The sequence below is a fragment of the Physeter macrocephalus genome, chromosome 11, assembly GCF_002837175.3.
Source record: "Physeter macrocephalus isolate SW-GA chromosome 11, ASM283717v5, whole genome shotgun sequence".
Lineage (NCBI taxonomy): Eukaryota > Metazoa > Chordata > Mammalia > Artiodactyla > Physeteridae > Physeter > Physeter macrocephalus.
In genome coordinates, this window is record NC_041224.1 from 8,469,444 (window position 1) to 8,483,327 (window position 13,884).

At 39.9% G+C, this 13,884-nt stretch overlaps 1 protein-coding gene and 1 pseudogene across 3 annotated transcripts in view; both read right to left on the bottom strand.

The window, feature by feature from the left end:
- Positions 1-1,659: 1,659 nt before the first annotated feature.
- LOC112062312 (uncharacterized) lies at positions 1,660-1,772 on the bottom strand (annotated as a pseudogene).
- Positions 1,773-4,077: 2,305 nt separating this feature from the next.
- Positions 4,078-13,884, bottom strand: part of KIF5B (kinesin family member 5B) — a 47,812-nt gene continuing 38,005 nt past the window's right edge. For 2 of the 3 annotated variants that reach the window (XM_024116443.3, XM_028496399.2), the window contains 4 exons: positions 12,989-13,205; positions 12,328-12,444; positions 5,558-8,948; positions 4,080-4,360 (listed from right to left, as the gene is read on the bottom strand). In XM_024116443.3, coding sequence (XP_023972211.1) covers positions 8,932-8,948; positions 12,328-12,444; positions 12,989-13,205 — 351 coding nt within the window. In that variant the 3' untranslated portion in view covers positions 4,080-4,360; positions 5,558-8,931. Of the gene's footprint in view, positions 4,361-5,557; positions 8,949-11,448; positions 11,521-12,327; positions 12,445-12,988; positions 13,206-13,884 lie in introns of all 3 variants that reach the window. The other variant, XM_055087726.1, reaches the window with a different exon arrangement.

Below are 13,884 nucleotides of genomic sequence, written 5' to 3' on the forward strand. Positions count from 1 at the left end.
GCCCAGGGAACTATATTCAATATCCTGTAATAAACCATAATGGAAAAGAATATGAAAAAGAATATATATATATGTATAATGGGGTCACTTTGCTGTACAGCAGAAATTAACACAACACTGTAAATCAGCTATACTTCAATTACATAAATTAAAAAAAAAGAAGGGGTCTGCAGCAGTTTCCCAGCCCCGTCAGACCTCTGTGGGCCCCGCTGTCCAGCAGGCAGTTCGGACCTTGGGGTGAGCAGGTAGTTCCAGCCGTGGGTGCGGGGAGGAGCTGGCCCTCATCACCCCCGCCCCCGCAACGGGGCCGGGGGGACCAGAGAGAGGGCCCCGCCTCTTCCTGTTTATTCCTGCAGAGGGGCCACCTCGGGACCCCTGACAGGGGCATTTACAAAGTCCTTGCCAGTGGGCAGCCGCCTTGCAAAGAGGGGACTGCTGAGAGGCCTCAGGTCTGCCCCCAACCGGCCTGCTGCAAAATTTTTGCAGCTGGTTTTCTATCAGAAGAAAAATCCGTTTTTCATTTTCAGTTGAATGTTCTCAGCCTTAAAATGTGCGCCTTTTGTTCATTCTAATTCGCCTACATTTGCATAAAACAAAAGTTCATTTTCAGAGCAGTATGCAGGGCGGCTGTGCACAATTCCAGTTATTGTATAAAAAAGCTGTGTGCCTAACTTTTTATTCGGCAAGAAAAGAATATATCTAAGATGGTAACGTGGGTGTTTCCTGGAGCTCATACTAGTGATGTCTGTCCCTCAAGAAACAATGGGCACTTATTTGGGGCTTTTTAGATTTAGTTACAGTATTTTGATTTTTCATTTCCAGTGGCTCTTGACTGTTAAGTGGGTGAAAAAAAGGCGTTAATTTCTTGAATATTTTAAATAGTTGTCCTCAGTTCTGATTTTACCTACAGTGGAAACATCTGAAAGTTTATAATGTTAATAACATCATTCCATCAAGCTAATATGAACTGAAGAACATTAAATAAATATTTTGGTGTAGATCATGACACAAATACTTCCAGTCCTGAGCTAATTTCTGTGTACACACACACACACACACACACACACACACAAACCCCCAAAGCAAACACTTTTCTTCCAACACTACTGAACTGTACACTTTAAAAAGCTTAAGATGGTAAATTTTATGTGTATTTTACAATTTTAAAAAATCCACTTCTCTTCTAAATCTTCAAAATTTGGAAGCATTCATTTAATGAAGAAAGAAGTACTTTCTGGGAATTCCCTGGAGGTCCAGTAGTTAGGACTTGGCGCTTTCACTGCTGAGGCCCGGGTTCAATCCCTGGTCGGGGAACTGAGATCCCACAAGCAGCACTGTGCGGCCAAAAAAAAAAAAAAAAAAGTACTTTCAAGAGCTGCTTACTTCAGTTTGAGAGACCTGTGGATTTATTTCCACATAAAGTCAGTGATAAGGAAGCCTTAATTTCTTTCTTTCTTTTGCAGCATGCAAACTCTTAGTTGCGGCATGCATGTGGGACCTAGTTCCCCAACCAGGGACCAAACCCGGGCCCCCTGCCTTGGGGGCGCAGTCTTAACCACTGCACTACCATGAAAGTCCCTGAAAACTTAATTTAAAATAAACAAACCTTTCAGATGTGATCTACATATGTATATTTTTGAACTCAGAGGACATTTAATTAAAAGTAGGCAACAGCTCCACGAATTTGTGTGTTATCCTTGTGCATGGGCCATGTTACTTAATCTTTGTTGTTTTGTTCTAATTTTTAGCATGTGTACTGCTGAAGCGAGCACCAGATGTTATAACTCTAGACCAGATTACTTGGCAACTCAGAATTACAGAACAAGAGGCCTAAGAGTCACCTCGAGGTTTTCAAGTGTTTTTCTACAAATGGGCAAGTTGAATTCTAGGTTGGGTCAAGAACCTGGGACATGCTTCTGAAGCCATCCTCGGAGGAGAGCCACCCTGCAACAGGATACAAACTGAGCCCTGAAATGTCAAACACGCTCTAGAAACCTTGATTCAAAAACAGTGGCTTCTTCCACCCCAAACAAAACAGCGGTCCACTGCCCCACTCACCTCTTTCCCACTCTCCAGAAGCAGCCACTTTCATTTTATTTCATCTCCAAATCTCTGCTACTTATTGATTAGTCATGGTTAAGTGGTGCCAATTGTCTTATCCTGTGGAAGATGAGGATTGAACCCTCTTTCACCACCATCAACACATAGACACAACCCCTCTTCCTCTCGATAAGGTCATGTTGTAAGTTTAGTTACTAATCCATGTTTCCATTACTACTACGATGAAATGTGCCAATCACAGCTGAGTCATGTAATATACTATGGTGACTTTTCCTCTCTTGCTTATCTTAGGATTCTTTTTTTTTTGGCACTTATTTAAAAAAATTTTAATACAATTTTTAAATGTTACTTCTCATTTACAGTTATTACAAAATATTGGCTATATCCCCCATGTTGTACAACACATCCTTGAATCTATCTCACACCCAATGGTTTGTGCCTCCCACCCCCACAACGGTAACCACTAATTTGTTCTCTATATCTGTGAGTCTACTTTTTTGGGCTATATTTAGGAGTCTTTTTTTTTTGTTGTTTTATCATTTAAATTTTATTTTTTTATACAGCAGGTTCTTATTAGTTATCTGTTTTATACATATTAGTGTATATATGTCAATCCCAATCTCCCAATTCATCACAGCACCACCACCCACGGATTCTTTTTTGAATAAGTAATTCTTTTTTAAAAAAAAAAGTCAGGGCTTCCCTGGTGGCGCAGTGGTTGAGAGTCCGCCTGCCGATGCAGGGGACGCGGGTTCGTGCCCCGGTCCGGGAAGATCCCACGTGCCGCAGAACGGCTGGGCCCGTGAGCCACGGCCGCTGAGCCTGCGCGTCCGGAGCCTGCGCTCCGCAACGGGAGAGGCCACAGCAGTGAGAGGCCCGCATACGGCAAAAAAACAAAAACAAAAACAAGAAAAATCAATCAATTATTTATTTATGGCTGCGTTGGGTCTTCATTGCTGCGCACAGGCTTCCTCTAGTTGCGGTGAGTGGGGACTGCTCTTTGTTGCGGTGCGCAGGCTTCTCACTGCTTCTCACTGCAGTGGCTTTTCTTGTTGCAGAGCACGGGCTCTAGGTGCGCGGGCTTCAGTAGTTGTGGCACGCGGGCTCAGCAACCATGGCTCACTGCGCGTCCGGAGCCTGCGCTCCGCAACGGGAGAGGCCACAGCAGTGAGAGGCCCGCATACGGCAAAAAAACAAAAACAAAAACAAGAAAAATCAATCAATTATTTATTTATGGCTGCGTTGGGTCTTCATTGCTGCGTACAGGCTTCCTCTAGTTGCGGTGAGTGGGGACTGCTCTTTGTTGCGGTGCGCAGGCTTCTCATTGCAGTGGCTTTTCTTGTTGCAGAGCACGGGCTCTAGGTGCGCGGGCTTCAGTAGTTGTGGCACGCGGGCTCAGAAGTTGTGGCGCACGGGCTTAGTTGCTCCGCGGCATGTGGGATCTTCCCGGACCAGGGCTCGAACCCGTGTCCCCTGCACTGGCAGGCGGATTCTTAACCACTGCGCCACCAAGGAAGTCCCTCAGTAATTCTTTTTTCCCTTAGTGTTTTATGTACCAATCATTTAGTCAACTCTAAACGCATCTTCAGTTACATAAATTTTTTTCTCAAACTCTTCAAACACATCAATCACTCGGATTTGTCTTGGAAACGTATCTGGCAGTCTTCTGACTGATGGACTCCCATATAAAATACAAAATACAGGTAAAGTGATCTTTTTGTTAGATACCAGAACAATATTAAATCTTCAGGGGAGTCACCAGAATGGGACCAGGGGGCCCCTGAGTATCTGGCAATTTTCTGCGTCTTTATCTAGAAGCTATGTGTAGAGTGTATTCAGATTCTGAAATTTCTGAAATTTGTCATTTCCTTACAAACCGTGCACATTTTTAGTTGTTTTTTATACATAACAAAAAGTAAAAAAGATATACTAGGGAAGGTAATTATATTAGCACTTTAATATCCATGCTTTTCAAGGTGGAAGTGAAAGGTATTAAATTTAGTATTAGTTTTAAAAAATGCTTTCTTCCCCTTTCACAGTTCCACTTTGCTCCATATTATTATTATTATTTTGTTTTGATCCTGTCATCGTAAAGGCTTTCTTCACACGCTTCGTGACCCTTGGCTGTCTGCACATATTTGAGGTGGGGACACGATGGAGCTGACTGGAAGCAACTGGTTCCTAGGAATAGGACTGTTGACTGTGGCATTTCTGAAACTGTGCTTCTTTGGGTACTCCTTGTATCAGCTGTCAAACTTTTCACCGAAGTCTTCTCATCTCCTGGCTGGAAAGCATAAGCCTGGTTGCCAGCATTCAGGTAACCAAGCAATGGAAAAAGGTTGGGGTTTTAAGTATTCTGATTACAAACGTTCATATTACCCTCTGTATCAGGCCAGGTCCGAGGGGATTAACTATAAATGGGTACAGAGAACTTTCAAGAATAGTCTAGGGCTAAGGGAGAGTACCCAGGGAAGGAGCAGACTTGGAAGGGGCTCCCTCCCCAGGTCTGGGGTTCAGATCTCATTGCAAAGGCATGGCTGCAGCCCACTGGATGGTGGAGAAGCTTGCTAGGTTTCCCAGGCTAGAGCTGGTCCAGTCACTAGGTGAGCAGGAAGCATCCCTCTGGGGTGTGGGCAGGCCAGGCCGAGACCCTGGCTGGGGACTGGGGGGGAGGAAACACCTCACTGGATCCTAGTGGGCCAAGGCTGCCCTTCCCCCGCCCGCCACCATAGATCAGGTGGGCAGGAAACTCCTCTCTGAGGCTGAAGGGCAGGCTCCCAGAGGGAGGTCACCTGCTGCTGGAGAGGTGGCCATGTGGCCCGGGCTCTTCACTCACTAAGGGACCGTGTACGCCTGGTGCCCCCCACCGGCCCCCTTCACACCACTGACGACTGGATGGTATTAACAAGAGGCAAACCGAACGAAAGAAAGGAGGAAGCTTAGAGGGCCCGGCTCACTGCCTGCATCGGCAATCCCGTTAGTCGGCTCGGGCTGATGAGAGCAAGCCCCGCAGACCAGGCGAGCTGGCAGAAATGGATGGTCTCACAGTCCTGGAGGCTACAAGCCCCAAAGCAGGCTGTTGGCAGGGCTGGCTCCATCAGAGGGCTATGAAGGGAGGACTGTTTCGGTCTCTCCACGGCTTGTAGATGGCCATCTTCTCCCTGTGCCTCCCTCCACGCACCCGTCAAACTGCTTTTATAATGTCACAAGTCACACCGACAAGAGCCACCCTGATGACCTTTAACTTCATTACGCCTGAAAAGACCCTACCCCCAAGGAAGGTCACTTTCTTGAGGACTGGGACTTTAACATAGGAGGTTTGAGGGTACACAATTCAACCCCTAACGGCGACGAAGGGTAGCTTTGGCAGTGAGAGAATACACTGCTAACTGGCACACTCCTTGTTTTCAGCACGTCACCCCACCCTCAACTGCTGCCAGCATTTGCATCTGGAGACCCTCTAATTTTACCCTTTCTAGAGAATAAACAGGCTCACCCTGGGATGTTAGAGAGGCAGTTGGCAAGCTGTGCAGCGTTGAAGAAGGGATATGCAGGTCAAACGGAAAGGTCTAGACAGAATTTCGACTAGTCCTATTTCAGCCTATTTCCACTACTTCCAGCGGTACGGAGGTCACATTCATGACCATTTAGGGGTGCTCCGGGGGGGATACCGAGTCGCTCCCTGGCGTTCCCCACTGCTGGTTGAGTCAGGTGTCTGCTGAGTTTTGCTTTCCTGCTTGTGGTCTCCTCTGTTGTTCTTTGTGGCTTGATGCCTTATAAATTAGTAAATAAACCTTTTATTTCAGAATAATTTTAACTTACAGAAAAGTAGCAAAGGTAATACAGAGAGCCCCCTCATACTCCTCCTCCTAATGTACCATCTCACATCACCACTGCACCTTTGTCAAAACTAAGAAATTAACTGGCACATTATGGCTAACAGATTTCACCAGTTTTCCCCAATGTCCTTCTACTGTTCCAGGGTCCAACCCAGGACACCGCCCTGCGTCACTGCGTCTGGCTGTCAAGTCTCCCAAGTCTCCTCAGACTTATCTTCCTGGTTTTCCATGACCTTTCCACTTTGGAAGAGTACTGGTCAGGCATTTGGTAGAATGTCCTTGGTTAGTGTGATGTTTTTCTCATGATCAGACGGGGGTTAATAGTTTTGAGGGAAGAATAACACGGCGAAGTGTCCTCATCATGTATCAGGCTACACTAATGTAAAATAACGTAAGTGAGACTGATGGTTCATCTCTAGCTCTTAATTCTTCAGCCTACATATTTAATACTTGATGTCCAAAGCATATGCAATACATTAGGGGACAAAATGCACGTGAATATATAATGACATATTGGTCACTGTTCTGTCAAGAAAGGCCACTTGGTCACGTAAAATCAACCTAGTACGTCACTGAATTGAGATTTAAGAAAGTCATTACGTTTCCAAAAATTTTTTCCTCTTTATTTAAACATAGAAGACATTTACAGCATGCAGGTTAACTAAAATTATATGGCGCCTTCCCAAACCAATTATCTTTGAATGTATCTTCAAGCACTGAAAAGAAACCAACATATTCCACAGGCGGACTCAGACTCTTTTCTATCACCTCCTGTCAAATTGAGTTATGCACAGTAGTTTTCTTAAATTAGGCAAATAATTTAATTGATCACCATGAATAAATATTACTTTTATTTCACTGAGTTTCTCTTCTGAACCATTTATCAATACCATTCAGAAGAACATTAATATAGTCAGTCAAAAAAAAAGACACTGCAAATTGAAATAGTGTCAATGTTCCAGATGATCAGAAATTTTCATTTATAAGAGTAAATGCTGTGTTTAATGACCTACCATAGCAAAAGCAGTTCAGTGAAAACAAATTTAGGAAATTCTCTGTACATTTTGTGAAAGTTTGAAATTATAAATAGAAAAGAACCATTAAGATATTTAAAAACCCCTAGCATTGTATACTCCGAACAACATGCTAGTTACAATTCATCGTTTGCTACATAGTACCAATACCATGATGTATCTTGTAAAATGAAACTACCATATTCAGACAAAAGAGAGAAAAAAAATTCTGCTTCATTTAAGAATACTGCCCAAAAAGCAAGCTTTCGTTTTAAAACAAAATACAAATGTCTATGTGAATGCAGCCAAACATTTCTCCATTTAGAAAACTATCATCACAAATAGGCGGTAGCACTTTTTTTTAGTGAACTGCACTGCTTCAATCTTGCTGCTCTACAAGGTTTCATCTCAATTTTTGGAGTGTTTCTTTTGATCATTCCTAAAAACAATAATTTTTAAGGTTGCAGGTCGTAACAGCAAGGATTTTTCACTGTTAAAAAAATAAATTTATCTTTTAAATCAAAACTATTATAAAAGTGGAAATTGCAACAGTTAAGGAAATAGAAAAATATGCCAATTATGATCTGAGTCTTCTGACTACGGCTCCAAATTTAATACAAATATCTGTATATAAAACTTTTTCGAAAAGCTAATTCTGCCACCCAGATCCTAACACAGAACTTTCCAACTTTCTCTTCTGAGTAACCTTAAATCCCCATTCTCTGCAAATTTCTGCTAACACAGTTGCAGTTACCCACCCCCAACTGATGAAGCAAATATTGAAATCTCTTCCCCTGTTACTTTCATAGCTTCTAAAACAAACTGCTGACTTAGTTTAACCATCTGAGGAATAAAAGGTACACTTAACAACAAAAATACCAGCTACCGCCAACAAAATAATTTATTTGAGGATTGTTAGTGACTTGCAAATAATTTACTACTTCTAGACTAAACAAGAAATAAATTATAGTGTATGACTTAGTGTACCAGGTAAAAAACCTCAGGGATTTCAGACCAACATTTAACCTATATATTTATAAATTTACCATATATTTGTCTTGTCCTTCCACATTTTTTCTCAATTTCCATAGGCTATAAATTTAGATCAACCAATACGGTACTAACAATATAAAATTATGTTTAATCCTATAATATCTTAGTTCACCTTCACTATATTAAGATGACAAACCATTATCCATCCAATTCTTATATTAACTAGTGGGCTCACCAAAACAAAGCAGGGTGTTTTCATTCCATCAATCTATGTGGATTAAAGCACTGGGAAGAACAGAAATAAATTCCTTTTCCAAACTCTCCTTCCTAAACAAAAGCAAAAGATTTGCTTTTGATATTGTACAGTATTTCTATTCAAGATAATTCAACAACAGTCATTTCATGAGATAATTAAGTAGCCTTGCTCAGTCTCAAATGTCTAGTTAGGCAGTTTTAAAGGTTTCAGTGCTCAAAGAGTAGTTTTCAGAAGCAAACTTCAGAGATGATACAGATAATTTTTAACTCCGAAGTCATTTCAAGGGATTTTAAAGTACAGTACTGACCTGATATAATTTGTGGGCATGTAGTGTTATAAGTGGTAAAATTTAAGACATTTAATCTAAAGGTTCCATTTCCCCTAAAATATTGTTTTAATAAGAAAAGAAAAACAACAAGCAGTAGCAGCTAGGTAACTTAAACCGAGATTAAAAAATAAACACAAAAAAACAAGTACAAAAAGCACAGTCCTGTATGACACAGTTAGGTTGGCACAGTGAAGACGAAACTGAAGACATGAAAGACAAACTGTGTAATAAATAGGGCCACAGTTGTAAACTGTCGTTTTTCCCTTCTAAGACACCAAAATTGCACTCTAGTTGTGTTGGGAAGCAGCAGAGTTTACGAGAAGAGAGGGCAGGAAACAGCTGTACAGGCCAGGTACAATTTATACACTAAAAAAAGGTTATAATTCTAAAGTTCCCAAGGGATACAGGCTATAGTCATTGATATAATGTCCTCTTCATACTTCAATTACTTTTAACACCTGAAGATGGAAGAAAGCACAGAGAAAAATATTTTTATTTATACAAAACTTGTGTTTGAGATAATCAGGGAAAGAATTAAATAAAATATACCAATGAGTTTAAAAACATTTAGCCAACAGCTTTGACCACTTTCCCCAAAACTGAAAAGATGGCAACATTAAATGATTGAATTTTTCCTTTTATATGCCTCCTAAGCAGAGCCATTTAAGGACAGTACAATATTGAAAGGAGGTCACCCTGCATGTTTTTACTCCCTGCAAGAGCTATGAGTGAGCGGATGTATAAGTTAGATTTTTTTAAAAAAGAAAAAGATGATTAATAAAATGGCAGCCAGTAGACAGTGGCAGTGACATTAAGCCAAGAACCACTAACTAACTAGCAATGTTACATACATGGTAGCTGTAAGAAACAAAAGGGGGTGGGGCAGGGATAAGCAAGAGGTACATGTGGTGGGGGAAAGTGACAGTGAAATAAACAATCCCGGGGACTTCCCTGGTGGTCCAGTGGTTAGGACTTGGCGCTTTCACTGCTGTGCCCTGGGTCCAATCCCTGGTCTGGGAACTAAGCAGCTGCAAGCTGAGCGGGTGTGGCCAATAAAATAATCAATCCCAGAAGCAGGTGTTACCTAGAGGCATCCTTGTGTTCAGCTACCTATTTACCTCCGTGTTTATTAGAAAACCTCCACCTGTCCAAAGCATTACACAGTTAGAAGAACCAGCCATGTAAAACTGGGTACTGAAAGTATCAGTATCATTCATACATTGCCATCTTTTCCCAAAATAAACCCAGTGTTTTGAAATGTTTTTCTTAATAATTAAAAAATAATTTTAAAATCTCTACAAAGTATCTAATTTTTTTAACAATTTATCACTTATGTAGGTCATATACTCCTCAATCATGGCTTAAGATTGATCGATGCAAGACTTTAAAAAATAATAACCATTATCCTTTGGACCAGCAATGAAACAAACCTGTAAGTGGTTATACTTTTACAGTTACTTCAAGTCTTGACAACCTGGGTTAGCTAGGTTAGCCATCTCCCTCATGTGCTTAAGTGCTGTCATTACACTGCGATCAGCATTCTACTTTCAAGCTAAAACCTAGCTATATTTAACAAAGGCCATGGACTATCCTCTCTGCAAATGAGATAGGAGTTCAAAGTTCACATGTGAATTTTAACGTGAGGACAATATCCAAAATGGATAAACTTTTACCTGTATTTATAATTATCTGTTGAAAATTCTTTCGCCCAGAAAAGGCAGCTTGCATCTACTCAGCACCCATGCTGCACTAGCTAATGACATCTTAACTTGTGTAATTCTCCAGAATGACTTTCATTTTATTAGTAAAGGGGCTCAACAAGTTATTAATCCAAAGGGGGAAAAACAGAGGCCATCTCTAAATAGGCAGGAAAACTCCTGTAATGTCTGCTGATGTGACACAATATTAAACACGTATCACCCACAGTGTAGTCTGTAAACATGTTTAAAAGAATCCAAAAAATGCTTCTAATAAACAGGGAATAGAGGAACAAGGCAACTACACAGAGAAACAACCCAACACATCCGAGGAGGCATATGCTCAAAGAAACTGGCCTAGTCTGTTTAGTAAGTCAGTGTCATTAGAAAAGGGGGGGTGTTACTCTAGATTACAAGAGACTTCAGGGGAATAACCTCATGTAAACATCAGTCCTGGATTATTCCCTGGTGTAGACAAACCAGCTGTAGAAGACTTAACCACAAATAATTAGAAAAACCTGAATATGGATTGGTATAATATTAAAAATATTTTGTCAAGTGTGATAATGTTATTGTGGTATGTAGAAAAATGTTTTATTTCAGAGATACATTAAATAGGTCATAAATCCGTAATTTACTTTTACACTTAAGAATTTTTTAAGAATTTTAAAAGGAGTCAAAACAAGACAAATTAACTGTTAAAAAGTAACTTGCTCAAGCTCATAAAAGTAGAAAAATCAGGATGCAAACTTAGATGGGACTCCAATATCTGTACTCTTTTCACTGTATCAATCCTCTACCGTGTGGACAAAAAACTGTATTAAATTTATGGAAATGTAATTCCCCCAGAATACTGCATAATTTTCCACTCAAGCTGAGCGCCAATGTTATGCAAAAATGACAAAGTAAAAAAGCAGGATTAAAATAAACTGACTTTAGTACTGTAAGAAGCAAACCCAGTCACTATCTCAGAGTTATCTACTGCTTTTAGTTTCCAAACCACCTACACACTTGGGATTTGCTGAAGAATTTAATGTGAGTTCCTGTCATATGATAAAATATTAGGCAGCTATAATCAGTCATGCTGTATAAGAAAATGTTCAGAATATATTGCCAAGTTAAAAAAAGCCGGCTACAAAGTAACATATATAGAATAGTGTAGTATGTTGGTAGTATGTTATATTAGAATGTTTATTAGACACTTTAAACTTTCTAATTTAAAAGTTATAATATGTAAAGAAAGCTCCAGAAGGATATATACAATATATTGGGTGGTGTCTCTGGATGACATTTATCTTCTTGATAATTATCTTTCTGATAATTCTTCATCTCCCTACAGGGAACAGATATTACTTGTATTTAGAAAGAAACCAACAAGAACTCATAAATCAGTTAGAAAAACCACTCACAACAGGTAAATGGGAAACGACCCAGAAATAATTCATAAAAAACATACGTATATAAATGGGCCAATAAATATACGAAAAAATCCAAATTCATTAATAAATCAATGAGATGCTTATTTTAGCCTATTAAATTAGAAACTTAAAAACTATTAATACTCAATACTGGCAAAGATGAAACAAAACACACAGTGTCCTTGGCTAAATACAATTTGGTGCAGTCTTTCTGAAGAGCAGTGTGTTAGTATGTGTCAAGAGTCTTAAAAATGTTCATTTTCTCATAATTCCACTTATGGAAATTTTCTGGAAATAATCTGAAAGTGAGGAGGTATAAAAAGATGTTTCATACATCAAATTTCATACACGGAAATTTCAATTTTGGAAAATTTCAAGTATGGAAAAACTGACATAATTAAATGTCCAGTAAAATAGTTATAAACCATGGTATATTCATTAGACAATACCCAGGGCTTTTAAAAAAGACCCATTACTTTAAAAATAGTAAGAGAACAAATTTGAATATACATATAGTATGATCTGAACTATGAAAAAACTAGACGAAACCATGCTAAGTTACTTTTATAATCCCATACATTACAAAGAAATCATAACACTACTGTGAGAATCCAAACACTGCTTAGCCACCAACGGCTGAACATCTCCACGGACAGCTGCGACTCCGAAGCCAGACAGAGAGCACAAACCCCAGGGCGCCACGCGAAGCCACGCCTGCTCACCTCCTCCACCTCGCACGGCCGCCGGCGGGCCATTCTGCACAGATGCACCTCCCCCACGAACTGCACTGGGATGAGCCGGAGAAGCTGCTGGATGCTGCCCAGGACGAATAGGTTTAGCTGGGATGAAAAACAAACACTGACTTCAGAACAAATAACACACAACCCCAATGACTTGTTAAGTCTCTTTTCTTATTTACAACAAATTCCCAAATGTCTTGTTTTTCTTTGCTGTCTTGTTTCTTAGCGAATCCCTCTATCTCTCTTTTTCTTTTCAGTTACATCCTTTTCTCCAGGACCTATACAATCCTTAGCCTCTTAAAAACCTTATTCCTGCATCAATGCCTAGCAATTAAAGCATGAAATACCGTGCATGACATTTTCTTGCAAGTCTCTTCTTGCTTTCATAACATCGCTCTACACAGTTGTTCCTACACCTGACCAGTCTTGCTTGTCTAGTTCTGATTTACCTCCTTGTCCTGTTAATTAAGGTGGCTATTCCTCAATGCTCTGCTTTCCCAACAATGCCACTCTTTGGTAAATTAGAAAATACAGACAAAAACCACCATGACATCACGTAACAAATCAATCAGATTACGTTCTCAAGTAAATAAAAACATTCAAACCAAAGCAAAGTTTAAAGGTTTTATTGTGTCCTACTAACCAATTTGTGCAGAATGCCCTCTTCTGGCCATATTCTTTGACCTGACTGCTTCCTTTATACGATCTACTTCCTGCTGATAGCGTTTGCGATCGCGAGATGCATTTTCTTTGGCCTCTTTCAGCGCCGACTCCAAAGCTTTCACTCTCTCAGCTGTAGCTCTGAGTCGCTTTTCCAGCTTAGGAAGCTCACAGCGAAGATCTGCGTTATCACGTACCAGCTAAAGGTATATAGGAAAAATAAGGATTCTGGCTTTAACGATGATTTGAAAAAACAGAAACATTTCATAATTTCTCTTGAAAGAAAAACTACATTTTATATTAACGTTTTCCCACTTAGCTAATTTAAAGCAACAAAGAATACATATACCCATAAATATCATCCTCACATATGTTTCTCCCCAAAATATAATTTCATTCAATACTGGGGAACTGGGGAGACTATTCTTTCTCCCTATGACAATACGCTACAACACAGTGTTAGGTCTCATCATTAAGATACTAATCTGGTGGAAACAAGTATTTTTTTAGATACAGCAAGACCCACAAGTACACATAAACTTGGCAAGCCCCTTAATAAGCATTGAAAGCAAGAAAGGCTAAAATTCCCTTAACCTCACTCTAGTGCAAACATCACGTTTCTAGTAACAAAGACATACAACAATAAAGTATGCCAAGAAACTTAAAAAGTAAGTAACTGAATCACATATCAAGCCTTAATAAAAAATAAGCAAAAAATCCCACAGTAAGCATTATTTAAAAAAAAAAATACGAACTGCCTCATTATTGTAGTATCTCAGACTCCGGGGCATTAAATGTATAAAGACCGAAAAAAAAAAAAAAAAGGGGAATCACATATCAAGCCTTAATAAAAAATAAGCAAAAAATCCCACAGTAAGC